The sequence below is a fragment of the Chiloscyllium plagiosum genome, unplaced genomic scaffold (assembly GCF_037043375.1).
Source record: "Chiloscyllium plagiosum isolate Xiang-an unplaced genomic scaffold, Cpla_swu_hap1 HiC_scaffold_16, whole genome shotgun sequence".
In the NCBI taxonomy this organism is placed as follows: Eukaryota; Metazoa; Chordata; class Chondrichthyes; order Orectolobiformes; family Hemiscylliidae; genus Chiloscyllium; species Chiloscyllium plagiosum.
In genome coordinates this window covers 10,244,206-10,258,705 of record NW_028270154.1, presented here as the reverse complement: position 1 = coordinate 10,258,705, position 14,500 = coordinate 10,244,206, and the positions used below count along the sequence as shown (strand labels likewise).

General features: G+C 49.1%; 1 protein-coding gene across 1 annotated transcript in view; it reads right to left on the bottom strand.

Moving 5' to 3' along the window:
* anxa6 (annexin A6) overlaps positions 1-14,500 on the bottom strand; it is a 119,135-nt gene that overhangs the window by 40,623 nt on the left and 64,012 nt on the right. The window contains exons 15-16 of the mRNA XM_087995106.1: positions 11,022-11,103; positions 7,568-7,662 (exon numbers count right to left, since the gene is read on the bottom strand). Of these exons, the coding sequence (XP_087851232.1) occupies positions 7,568-7,662; positions 11,022-11,103 (177 nt within the window). The remainder of the gene's footprint in view (positions 1-7,567; positions 7,663-11,021; positions 11,104-14,500) is intronic.

The window sequence follows — 14,500 nt, the reverse complement described above, 5'->3', positions numbered from 1 at the left end:
CATCACACCCACACACACACCCACACACCCACACCCACACACACACACACACACACGCACCCACACACACCCACCCACACACACCCACCCACACACACCCACCCACACACACCCACCCACACACACCCACCCACACACACCCACCCACACACACACACAGAAATCACTTACTCAGTGCCTTTAAAATGGAAATTTGTAAAAACTTTTTATTTCAAAGATCAGTTACATTTGACAATTCAGATTCTTAGATCAGTTTGAACCAAATGTCTCCCCACATCCCTCTCCCCACATCCCTCTCCCCTATCTCCCCACATCCCTCCCCCCCCGTCTCCCCACATCCCTCCCACCCCCGTCTCCCCACATCCCTCTCCCCACATCCCTCTCCCCCCCACGTCTCCCCACATCCCTCTCCCCCACCGTCTCCCCACATCCCTCCCCCGCACCGTCTCCCCACATCCCTCTCCCCCCACGTCTCCCCACATCCCTCTCCCCCCCACGTCTCCCCACATCCCTCTCCCCACATCCCTCTCCCCACATCCCTCCGCCCCCCCCCCGTCTCCCCACATCCCTCTCCCCCCCACGTCTCCCCACATTCCTCCCCCGCACTGTCTCCCCACATCCCTCCCCCACACCGTCTCCCCACATCCCTCGCCCCCCACGTCTCCCCACATCCCTCTCCCCCCCACGTCTCCCCACATCCCTCTCCCCACATCCCTCTCCCCCACCGTCTCCCCACATCCCTCTCGCCCCACGTCTCCCCACATCCCTCTCCCCACATCCCTTTCCCCACATCCCTCTCCCCCACCGTCTCCCCACATCCCTCTCCCCCACCGTCTCCCCACATCCCTCTCCCCCACCGTCTCCCCACATCCCTCCCCCCGTCTCCCCACATCCCTCCCCCCGCACCGTCTCCCCACATCCCTCTCCCCCCACGTCTCCCCACATCCCTCTCCCCACATCCCTCTCCCCACATCCCTCTCCCCCCCTGTCTCCCCACATCCCTCCCACCCCACCGTCTCCCCACATCCCTCTCCCCCCACGTCTCCCCACATCCCTCTCCCCCCCCGTCTCCCCACATCCCTCCCACCCCACCGTCTCCCCACATCCCTCCCCCGCACCGTCTCCCCACGTCCCTCCCCCGCACCGTCTCCCCACATCCCTCCCCCGCACCGTCTCCCCACATCCCTCCCCCGCACCGTCTCCCCACATCCCTCTCCCCCCGTCTCCCCACATCCCTCCCCCGCACCGTCTCCCCACATCCCTCTCCCCCCGTCTCCCCACATCCCTCCCCCGCACCGTCTCCCCACATCCCTCTCCCCCCGTCTCCCCACATCCCTCCCCCGCACCGTCTCCCCACATCCCTCTCCCCTGTCTCCCCACATCCCTCTCCCCCACCTCCCCACATCCCTCTCCCCCCCACGTCTCCCCACATCCCTCTCCCCCCACGTCTCCCCACATCCCTCTCCCCCCACGTCTCCCCACATCCCTCTCCCCCCACGTCTCCCCACATCCCTCTCCCCCCACGTCTCCCCACATCCCTCTCCCCACATCCCTCTCCCCCCCCGTCTCCCCACATCCCTCCCACCCCACCGTCTCCCCACATCCCTCTCCCCCCACGTCTCCCCACATCCCTCCCCCCCGTCTCCCCACATCCCTCTCCACCGTCTCCCCACATCCCTCCCCCGCACCGTCTCCCCACGTCCCTCCCCCGCACCGTCTCCCCACATCCCTCCCCCGCACCGTCTCCCCACATCCCTCTCCCCCCGTCTCCCCACATCCCTCCCCCGCACCGTCTCCCCACATCCCTCTCCCCCCGTCTCCCCACATCCCTCCCCCGCACCGTCTCCCCACATCCCTCTCCCCTGTCTCCCCACATCCCTCTCCCCCACCTCCCCACATCCCTCTCCCCCCCACGTCTCCCCACATCCCTCCCCCGCACCGTCTCCCCACGTCCCTCCCCCGCACCGTCTCCCCACATCCCTTTCCCTCTACCGTCTCCCCACATCCCTCTCCCCACATCCCTCTTCCACACCGTCTCCCCACATCCCTCTCCCCACTTCCGTCTCCCGCACCGTCTCCCCACATCCCTCTCCCCACTTCCGTCTCCCGCACCCTCTCCCCACATCCCTCTCCCCACTTCCGTCTCCCGCACCGTCTCCCCACATCCCTCTCCCCACTTCCGTCTCCCCACATCCCTCTCCCCACTTCCGTCTCCCGCACCGTCTCCCCAAATCCCTCTCCCCACATCCCTCTCCCCACTTCCGTCTCCCGCACCATCTCTCGATATCCCTTACCCCCATTTTCCTCCCAAATCCCTCAGTCCTGCCTTCCCCCCATATCTCACACACCTATCTTCCCTCCGTTGCCACATATCCCTCAAACTCACCAACTTGCCAAGTCCCTCATCTCCACATTCAGCCCATATCTTTCACCCCAAGTTTCCACCCATCTCCCCCACATCTTGCACACTGTCTATGCTTATCCCATACCTTCCCAGCCATATCCTCCACCCCCACCTTCCACCATATCCCTCTCCCCACCTTCACTGTATATTCCTCACCTGCCCAACTTCAATACATTTCCTTTGCTCTCCATAAATATCTCTAAGTTCCTCGTGAAAGCCCAGCTGCTTCAATTACTATCTTTCGACAACATTGACTAATCTCAGACTAACTTTAAGAGTATTATTTTGTATTATTATTCATAGCAGCAGAGATGTGGAGAAACAGATTGGGAAACAGATTTTGGAAAGGTGCAGAAGCCACAGGGTAGTAGTCATGGGCGATTTCAACTTCCCAAACATTGATTGGAAGCTCTTTAGGTCAAGTAGATTGGATGGGGCGGTGTTTGTGCAGTGTGTCCAGGAAGCTTTTCTAACTCAGTATGTAGATTGTCTGACCGACGGGAGGCCATATTGGATTTGGTACTTGGTAACGAACCGGGACAAGTGATGGGCTTGTTAGTGGGTGAACATTTTGGTGATGGTGACCACAATTCTGTGACTTTCACCTTGGTTATGGAGAGAGATAGGTGCGTGCAACAGGGTAGGTTTTACAATTGGGGGAAGGGTAAATACGATGCTGTAAGACAGGATCTGAGGAGCATAAGTTGGGAGCATAGGCTGTCAGGGAAGGATGTCGTGGAAATGTGGAACTTTTTCAAGGAACAGATACGACGTGTCCTTGATATGTATGTACCTGTCAGGAAGGAAAGAGATGGTCGTGTGAGGGAACCTTGGTTGATGAGGGAAGTTGAATGTCTAGTAAAGAGGAAGATGGAGGCTTATATAAGGTTGAGGAAACAGGGTTCAGACATAGCATTGGAGGGATACAGGATAGCCAGGTGGGAGCTGAAGAAAGGGATTAGGAGAGCTATGAGAGGGCATGAAAAATCTTTGGCGGGTAGGATCAAGGATAACCCCAAGGCCTTTTATGCGTATGTGAGAAACATGAGAATAACGAGAACGAGGGTAGGTCCGATTAAGGACAGTAGTGGGAGACTGTGTATTGAGTCGGAACAGATAGGAGAGGTCTTGAATGAGTACTTTTCTTCAGTATTTACAAACGAGAGGGACCGTATTGTTGAAGAGGAGAGTATGAAACGGACTGGTAAGCTAGAGGAGATACTTGTTAGGAAGGAAGATGTGTTGGACATTTTGAAAAACTTGAGGATAGACAAGTGCCCCGGGCCTGACGGGATATATCCTAGGATTATGTGGGAAGCAAGGGAGGAAATTGCAGAGCCGTTGGCAATGATCTTTTCGTCTTCACTGTCAACGGGGGTGGTACCAGGGGACTGGAGAGTGGCAAATGTTGTGCCCCATGTTCAAAAAAGGGAATAGGGATAACCCCGGGAATTACAGGCCAGTTAGTCTTACTTCGGTGGTAGGCAAAGTAATGGAAAGGGTACTGAGGGATAAGATTTATGAGTATCTGGAAAGACACTGCTTGATTAGGGACAGCCAGCACGGATTTGTGAGGGGTAGGTCTTGCCTTACAAGTCTTATTGAATTCTTTGAGGAGGTGACCAAGCATGTGGATGAGGGAAGAGCAGTGGATGTAGTATACATGGATTTTAGTAAGGCATTTGATAAGGTTCCCCATGGTAGGCTTATGCAGAAAGTCAGGAGACATGGGATAGTGGGAAATTTGGCCAGTTGGATAGAAAACTGGCTAACCGGTCGAAGTCAGAGAGTGGTGGTAGATGGTAAATATTCAGCCTGGAGCCCAGTTACAAGTGGAGTTCTGCAGGGATCAGTTCTGGGTCCTCTGCTGTTTGTAATTTTTATTAATGACTTGGAAGAGGGAGTCGAAGGGTGGGTCAGTAAATTTACAGACGATACGAAGATTGGTGGAGTTGTGGATAGTGAGGAGGGCTGTTGTTGGCTGCAAAGGGACTTAGATATGATGCAGAGCTGGGCTGAGGAGTGGCAGATGGAGTTCAACCCTGTCAAGTGTGAGGTTGTCCATTTTGGAAGGACAAATAAGAATACGGAATACAGGATTAACGGTAGGGTTCTTAGTAAGGTGGAGGAGCAGAGGGATCTTGGGGTCTATGTTCATAGATCTTTGAAAGTTGCCACTCAGGTGGATAGAGCTTGTAAGAAGGCGTATTAGCGTTCATTAGCAGAGGGATTGAATTCAAGAGTTATGAGGTGATGCTAAAGCTGTACTGGACCTTGGTAAGGCCACATTTGGAGTACTGTGTGCAGTTCTGGTCGCCTCACTTTAGGAAAGATGTGGAGAGGGTGCAGAGAAGATTTACCAGGATGTTGCCTGGAATGGAGAATAGGTCGTACGAGGATAGGTTGAGAGTGCTAGGCCTTTTCTCATTGGAACGGCGAAGGATGAGAGGTGACTTGATAGAGGTTTATAAGATGATCAGGGGAATAGATAGAGTAGACAATCAGAAACTTTTTCCCCGGGTACAACAGAGTGTTACAAGGGGACATAAATTTAAGGTGAAGGGTGGAAGGTATAGGGGGGTTGTCAGGGGTAGGTTCTTTACCCAGAGAGTGGTGGGGGCATGGAATGCGCTGCCTGTGGGAGTGGTAGAGTCAGAATCATTGGTGACCTTTAAGCGGCAATCGGATAGGTGCTTAAGCTAGGACAAATGTTCGGCACATCGTGGGCTGAAGGGCCTGTTCTGTGCTGTATTGTTCTATGTTTTAGATTAGATTACATTACAGCATGGAAACAGGCCCTTCGGCCCAACAAGTCCACACTGACCCGCCGAAGCGCAACCCACCCATGCCCCTACATTTACTCCTTACCTAACACAATGGGCAATTTAGCATGGCCAATTCACCTAACCTGCACATCTTTGGACTATGGGAGGAAACCGGAGCACCCAGAGGAAACCCACGCAGACATGGGGAGAACGTGCAAACTCCACACAGTCAGTCGCCTGAGGCGGGAATTGAACCTGGGTCTCAGGCGCTGTGAGGTAGCACTGTGCCACCGTGCCGCCCACTGAGCCGTGCCGTCTTTACTGAGACTAGGGCTTTCTTGCATTAATTGTATTCATAAATTTGTCTCTGGGTGGCACAGAGCTTGACTATTGTTGAAAACAGAGACATTTCATCAAAGTTTTTTTTCTTAATGCCCATCAGGACGATCTACAAGAATACCTGTGAAGGGGAGCATTCCATCTGTTAGCAGAAGAGTGTGGTTGGTTGGCAAGTGCTCTCTGCAGAGACTCTGTTGCCATGGACAATGTGTTGGTTTTGACAGTTTTGATAGCTTTGGTGTAATTATATCTTCATGCTGTAATTTTTCAATAATTCTACATTCGAGATTTCTCCAAAGAATCGATTCAGAGGATGCAGTGCCACAGTGAACCTGCAGGTGGCACTATCACACACCGCCTCCTGATGGTTCCTGGAGGTACTGCAGATCCGCACAAATTCTAATAAACATCTGGAATGATCCGGAACATGCTGCCTGAAAGGGTGGGTGGAAGCAAATTCAATTGCATCCTTCATCTTTGAGTGAGAGGGGGATTGGGAGAAGATTGGCGTGTGGGGATGGGGAGGCTACAGTGGGAGGGTTTCAGTCATCTCTGGGTCTCATTCTCCCTGATTACACTCTTAGAGACTGCTTTGGCACCGTTTACGCCCACCAGGGTGCTAGACAAATGCATTTTGCTGTTGTTGAGGGGGGTTAATTGGATAGCTCTTTCAAAGGCACAATGGACAAGACGCACTTTAATTATTTAATGATTCTACTTAATAATTCCAGTTCAGTATCTTCCTGTCTCACAGTCAGTGTGGTCTGTGTAGAATCCAGTAAATTACGATAAAATAACCAGGTGCTGAATGATAAGGGACTGAGAGAGGCTGCCATGAGGGTGACCGGAATATAATACTGCAAATCCAGGGAGATAATGGTGTACTGATAATGTTACTGGGCCAGAAACCCAGACTAATATTCTTGGGTTCAAATCCCACCATAGCCATACTCTCCCATTACAAAGTGATAACTGCTCTTGGTTTATCTGAGGCAAGATGACTCTCAGCAGAACCCTTCACAGTAACTTCAGTCAGTATAAGAATTGAACATCACTCTGCATTACAAAGCAACCAATCCCACTGATGCCACACTGCAGGTAGTGAAAGGTAAATTTTAGTAAATAGCTAACTTATTGGCAATCACTTTACTACAGATCATTCTGCTGTAACATGCGTTTTGTTAATGCAAATTCACTATAACACGATTGATAAATTGGGGACACTGTTTCTCAAGCATGAACTTTTAAAGCATGTATTGATTATAATGCAATTCCGGCCCCAATAGTTTAAATGCTGCTGCTATTACACACTTTTCTGATAACACAGGATTGCACAAGAACAGAACTACCATGTCATAGCTGTGATTTGTTTCTCACTCATGAGAAGTGGGCATCGCTGGCTGGGCCAGCATTTATTTCCCGTCCGTAGTTGCCCCCTTGAGGTGGTGGTGGTGAGCTGCCTTCCTGAACCACTGCAGTCTGTGCTGTAGGAACACCCAAAGTGGCCCTAGGGAGGGAATTCCAAGATTGGGACCTAGTGACTGTCATAGAATTGTTGTAAAAACCCATCTGGTTCACTGATACCCCTGAGGGAAGGAAATCTACCATCCTTACCCGAGGTTTCTGAGTGCGCTGAAACATACTTATACACCTTTATAATTGTTATCATTGTCTTCCAGGCTTAGCTTCTGCGTTGGTTTACTTTGCTCTGAACCAACACCCAGGCTTAATCAATCAAACACAGTTAGCATAGACCAGTCACACATAATCAAACACAGAACAACCAAACCATAACACGGGAAGTTTTTTTTTGACAAAACGTGTGGTTGGGATTTGGAAAGCACTGAAGATACAAATTCAGCGGTTGACTCAAAAACAGAATTGGATGAACGACAGAAAGGTGGGGGAGAAAAAACAGACAGGTCTTTGAGGATAGGACAGGAGAGGGGATTAACTGGATAGCTGCAGCTGAGAGTAAGTCTGGGCAGTAGGCCTGATTGGTCTCATGTATGGTTGGATGAGGATGAGAACAATCCCCAGGGTAGGGTGGGTAACTTACCCTGCCCAGTTGGGATTTGAACTGTTGTCTCAGTTGTTGTCTCTGAGCATTGCTTCTCTGGGTAAGTATGTTGATGATTGTTTCTTCATCAGTGCCTGAAGCAGAAGACCAGATGGACCACGATTAGACATCATTCCACAATCCCAGCCAAAAGATCCATTAACAGAATATTTCTCCAAATACGGGAACTAGGGAGATGGTTCAGTCTGCACTGTGACTGCAGCTAAATCTTTTCATTTTATAAACTCGGCTGTGACTCAAACCTACACTGTTTAGGGTCAACAACAGTTCAGTTTATGGTGCTGTAAGTTGTGTCCCTGTCTCTGAGCCAGAAGTTCTGGGTTCCAATCCTACCCCAGGACTTAACCTTCCGGGAAACTGTGTGCGCAATGCAACCAAACAGGTTAAATATCAAATCCTTCCAAAGGCAAGTGGTGAGAATGGGAGAGATTTCTGGTCAGTCACATAATGGAATGAAATTGGAGTCTCCACCAGCACTATCTATAGCCGCTGGCTATGACGACAATGTGCACAAAGTTCAAATTACTTCAGGAACTTGGATCGTCATGTGACATGCTGCCACTGCATTTCAATAGCCGCCACTCTCACCTCAGAACCATGGAGACTGTGGATTCAAGTCCCACTGCATAGAGATGAACAGAATCCATTGCACTACTGAAGGAGTGCGACTACTGAGTGGGACCTGACTCACATATCAACTAGACCTGGTAAAACAGGAAATAGGAGCAGGATGAGGCTATTCAGCCCTTTGTTCCAACATTCAACAAAATCAAGGCTCATTTCCTGTTTTAAGTCCACTTTCTCACTCTATCCTAAACCCCTATAATTGCTTAGGGTCTGAAAATCTATCGAGCAGTGCTTGTTATACTCAACTGCTGAGCATACAAAGGGGTTAAGGAGTGGGTTCGGAAATCATAAACAAATTCCTTGAGTGGGGACATTTCTTTACATCGCAGTCCCAAAATGGCCGACCCCCTTGTCCTAATCACATGACCCTCCTGATTGTTCCAGGGTGAATCGATGCCATTGACCCGGGGAAATCAGCCTCTCATTCTCTAAACCGTGAGAATTTTACCTGTTTCAATGACACCAGACTTTGCCTACCCAGGCTCCACACAAAATGGGCTTGTTTCATCTCCAAAAGGGCCAAACCAGTTGGCCTTTATTTTTTACAACAACCTAAAGCCTTACTTTTATCATGGTGTCACGGCTACTTCTAAAAGGATGTGCAAATGAGGCAAGGGTGAGGTGATTAAAAGAAAAGACTTTTTTTACTCAGCTAGTAGTCCGGGCGTGGAATGGACTGACTGGAAATGTGGTGAGGGCAGGTTCAATTGAGGCATTGGAGAGGGGCACTGGATGGTTATTTGGATAGAAATGGCATGCAGGGAGGAGGTAAGAGATTGGAACTGGGGAACAGAACTGGCACAGGCATGTTGGACCAAATGGCTCCGACTGCACCATGGCAATTCTGTGATTCCAGTTCTATATTTCCAGATACTTTCCCCGATGGAATTCAAACTTCCAAATGGGGGGGATTTGAATAGTGAGACATCTGGATGGAAAAGGTTCCATCCTGGATTCAGGAAGGGAAGGTTGTGTTTGACAAACCTACTAGAGTTCTTTGAGGATGTAACAAGCGCAGTGGATGAAGGGGAACAGGTGGATGTTGTATATTTGGTTTTCCAGAAGGTGTTCAATAAGGTGCCGCATAAAAGACTCATCCATAAAATAAGAATGTGTGGAGTTGTGGGGAATGTACTAGCACGGAGAGAGGACCGGTTAACCAATGGAAAGCAGAGAGTTGAAATAAATAGGTGTTTCTCTGGTTGGAGATCAGTGGTGATTGGGGTGCCGCAAGGGTCAGTGTTGGGCCCACAACATTCATGATATATGTCAATGATTTGGAAGAGGAGACTGGGTTTTACATATCCAGGTTTGCTGATGACACTAAATTGAGTGGAAAGGCAATCTGTGCAGAGGATGTGGAGGGTCTACCTAATCAGGAAGGCAAATGGAATATTGGCTTTCATTGCCAGAGGGATTGAGTTTAAGGGAAGGGAGGTTCTGCTGCAATTGTACAAGGTGTTGGTGAGGCCACACCTGGAGTATTGTGCGCAGTCCTGGTCTCCTTACTTGAGGAAGGATACATTGGCTTTGGAGGGGGTGCAGAGGAGGTTCACCAGGTTGATCTTGAGGTGAGGGGGTTACCCTATGGGGAGAGGTTAAGCCGCCTGGGACTGTACTCACTAGAATTTAGAAGGATGAGAGGAGATCTTACAGAAACATATAGAATTATGAAAGGGATAGATAAGAAAGAGACAGGCAAGTTGTTTCTGCTGCTGGGTGAGACTAGGACTAGGGGCAGTAGATTTAGGACAGAAATGAGGAGGAACTGCTTTTCACAGAGAGTAGTGAATCTATGGAATTCTCTGCCCAAGGAGGCAGCTTCATTAAATACATTCAGGACACGTTGTATGGGTTTTTTCATGGTCGGGGAATTAAAGGTTATGGGGATCATGCAGGTGGAGCTGAAATGATGCATAGATCAGCCATGATCTTAATGAATGGCAGAGGAGCCTCGACGGGCCGAATGGCCTACCCCTGCTTCTATTACAATGAAACTATGACCGTGCAATCTCAGGATGATTAGTCTAGCAACTTTGCCCGTGTTACTGCACTTGTCGAGGTCAGAAATCACATGATACCAGGTTACAGTCCAACAGCAACGCTCCGAAAGCTTGTGATTTCAAATTAACCTATCGGACTATAAGCTGGTGTCATGTGACTTCCGATTTTCTCACTCTCCCTCTCTCTCACACACATATGCACTAACCTTAATTGAGGGAGGGGTACCATTAGGATAGATAAAAATGTTTAGACTGTTGGGTAAGTTCACACTTTGACTTTAAGCCCACCAGTTTTGGGAGCAGATAGTGACTGAATCTTTGAAATTATATTCTTGAGGACAAATGTAGAGACTGAGCAATTGGCAGGAGCATGGAGCCTGGCCTGTAATAAGCAATTCAGCATCAGTGTGTTTGCATCAAAGAGTTACCCAGAGTCTGGTAAGGGATATATTACACATAAGGAACAGACACAAATGTACAACATCCCACAAGAATACTTTCTCAATGTAATACGATGTGGAGATGCTGGTGTTGGATTGGGGGTGGACAAAGTTAGAAGTCACACTTTACCAGGTTATAGTCCAACAGCAGCGCTCTGAAAGCTTGTGATTTCAAATAAACCTGTCGGACTATAACCTAGTATCATGTGACTTCTGATCCTGCCCACCTCAATCCGGCACTGGCACCTCCATATCACCCACTTGTCGAATCAGAGCAGGCTCTGGGATGGGGGGTGGGGTTGTGGGGGTTCTGCCTCAAATTGCCTGATCCTGTTCCAGAATGTTCTCTGAATCACCACTGACCGAATCCCTTCATGGCTTTGCGGAGTGCCTTGGCGTCCACTTCTGGTTTGAAATCAGGAGCTGGTCTCACCGTCCCTTTGAGCTGTTTGGGAAGGAAATGGAGACCACATTAATGAGTGAGAGCGGAGTGGGGAATGGGGTGGGGGAGGTGGGGAAGGCGTGGAGGAGGGAGGAAACAGCAAAGATCTCGCCAATGGAAAACAGACCTTCCATCCCTCCACTCCCAACTCCCAATCCAGTGGGTCTCACGGGAAGATGTCACGTTTTGACACAGAGGGTGGCTGGGATTCGGAATACGCCAGCTGAGAAGACTGTCAAACAGAGAAAAGGGAGAACGAAACACACAGGGAACGCTGGAGAAACTCAGCAGATCTGGCAGCATCCAGGCAGAGAGAAACAAAGTTAATGTTTCCGACTATAGGACCTCTCTTTGGAGAAGATCAGAACGTCTCTCCACAGATGCTGCCAGAGCCAGTGAGTTTCTCCAGCACTTTGTGTTTCTATTTTTTTGAGATTTACAACATTTGTACTTGTTTCCTTTTAAAAGATTTGCTAAGCTGTTTCCCTTTTTTTTTGTTGTTGCCCTCAGTGGCGCAGGCTGTTTCAGGGCCACTTCAAGTAGTCATTTCTTCAGCAACAACCTAATAGTGCAATGGCCATCACGATCGGACTCCTCCTAGTCCATTTCATTGGTTAACAGCTGGGGATCACCCTGGCAGCTCCACTAACCCATTCCGCTTTGCTTGCTGGGCTGTGGGAAGACTGAGCCGGAGGGGGGCTAACTCCAGCTGAAGTTCCTCATGGAAGCAAGGACTCATACCAGTTACTCAGCACAACCATTATGGGCACCAGGACCCCATGGCAAACACAGTAAGACACAACAGGGCACCATGATCTTGTACAGAACCCATTAAATACATTTGGGCACTAGGACCTTGTAGAGATCCCAAGTGACATACAACAGGGCACTAGGACCCTGTACAGATTTTCCAATAACGCAAAACACGGAACTAGGAGCCTGTACCAATTCCCAGTATCAAAACACTGGGCACTAGGACCCTGTAGAGATCTCGCCCCCCCCCCCCCCACCCCAGAAACAAAACACTGGGCACTAGGACCCTGTAGAGATCTCCCCCCAGAAACAAATCATCAGGCACTAGGACCCTGTAGAGATTTTCCCAGTTACAAAGCTTGGGCACTAGGACCCTGTTGAGATTCCCTAGTAACAAACAGAGAACATTGGTGTTGTACAAGGGAGTGGTTCTTAAAGGGTTAATGTTGGAGACTGCAGTAAACTCCATCCACTCTGATAATAGCAGAGGGACTTGGGTGGGAAAACGCAGAACAGTTTTGGATTTCAACATAAAACAAAAAACTGCGGATGCTGGGAATCTGAAGCAAACACAGGGAGAGAGCTGGAGAAATTCAACAGGTCTGGCAGCATCTGTGGGGAGAGAACAGTCTGATGACCCTGAGTTCTGAGCAAGGGTCACTGGACCAGAAACATTTCTCCATACACAGTCCTGCTGAGTTTCAGCTCTGGGGGGTTGTCCAGTAGAGACCCATAGCTTCTCCCTCATCGACCTGCTCAGGCATGTTATTACACTCCTCAGGAGCAGGTGGGGCCAGGATCCAGGGCTCCTGGCTCAGAGATAGAGGCTCTACCACTGCACCACAACAGCTGCAAAGTGGAGAGCTTTATTCCAAGTCACCACATATTCTGAGTAACAATATCTCTAATTTATTAATGTAACTGATTTGTGAGTACTGACACCGAATAAACTTCATCACTCATTACTAAGATTCAGTTGGTTTCAGCAGATGTTTTTAACCACAAACTGATACTGAAACTCGTACAAACAGCTGGGTCTCTGTGTCTAACCAGTAACACACAAAATTTCTACCTCACAGGAGAGACGAGAATGTTCTGAAGTGAATAGCAGGTTATTGCAAATTCATTAATCAGAGATGGGGTAAAATAGCAGAAAGGTCCTGGGTTAGAGGCAGAGTGTGTGTTAGGAATCATTAGATGCTGGTGAAAAGTTACTCCCAGTATATTGATACTTACATTTCAATCTCTGGGGGAAACCAGCAGAGCACAGCAGTGTTAGTGGGACAGCAGGAGGCAAGAGCAGTTCAATTTCTTCACTTAAAGAGACAGTACTACAGTGTCCACTGGTGGTTTTACAGATTTCAGGTGCATAAATACTGGGCCGAATGGCCTCCCATTAGGTATTACAATTCTGCCACTTCATCAAATAAAATCATAGAATCCCTACAGTGTGGAAACAGGCCAATTGGCCCTAGAAGTCCACACTGACCCACCGAAGAGTAACCCACCCAGACCCATTCCCCTATCCTGTTACTCTACATTTACCCCTGACTAATGCACCTAGCCTACACATCCCTGAACACGATGGGCAATTTAGCATGGCCAATTCACCCTAACCTGCACATCTTGTGGATTGTGAGAGGAAACCCACACAGACATGGGGAGAATGTGCAAACTCCACACAGACAGTGACCCAAGGTTGGAATCGAACCCAGGTCCCTGGTGCTGTGAGGCAGCAGTGCTAACCATTGAGCTATTGAGAGAAGTTTTGCACAGGCAGCACTCACTATCCTCACAACCTTTGATCAGTAACTTGCATCAACACAGAAAGAGCCTACATTAACCCTTGAGAATGGGAAGGCCATATGTAAACAATTAGCTGTGACAACGTCGTTGTGGGCTATGCCCAGTAGGTGGTGTCTTTGCAGTGAATCTCTCTGAGTTCCTCCTGACTCCCTGCACCATCTTGTCAGAGACACATACTACTGACTGTGGGCAACTGAGAGTGTGTACTTTCCAACATGTAAAACCAAAACCAGGTCTTCATTAATCAATGTAAATTGATACATAAATCAGAATTTAAATTCAAATTCTTTAGTAAAAGACTGCTTTAAAATCATTTTTACAGACTGGGGCAAGGCTGGATTTCTGACATAACAGGCTCATGATTTTTTTTGTATTGACTCACACGATGTGGGTATCACCGACTTGTCCAGCATTAATTGTCCATCCCTAATTGCAGTAATGCTGTGGGTCTGGAGTCACACACAGACCAGGTAAAAGGACAGCATTGCCTCCCCTGAAAGACATTAGAGATGGGTTTCCCCCCGAACAATTGGCAATGATTTCAAGGTAATTGTTAGATCTTAATTTAAGATTCTTTATCATCTGCCTTGGTGAGAGTTTGAACCCAGGTCCTCAGGACATGACCTGGACCTCTGGATTAATAGTGGAACAATAATACCATTGCGCCATCTGCTCCCCTTTAGTCAATCTTTACATTACTCCGTGTAGACATCCAACGGCCCTCAAAGACATCAAACCAGGAATCCTATCGAGAACGTGCTTGAGCTGGTACACCTGTCAGTCTGATACCTGGTGTTCAGCATTCATCAGGGAACTGTATTAGTATTTTACTGACTGATGG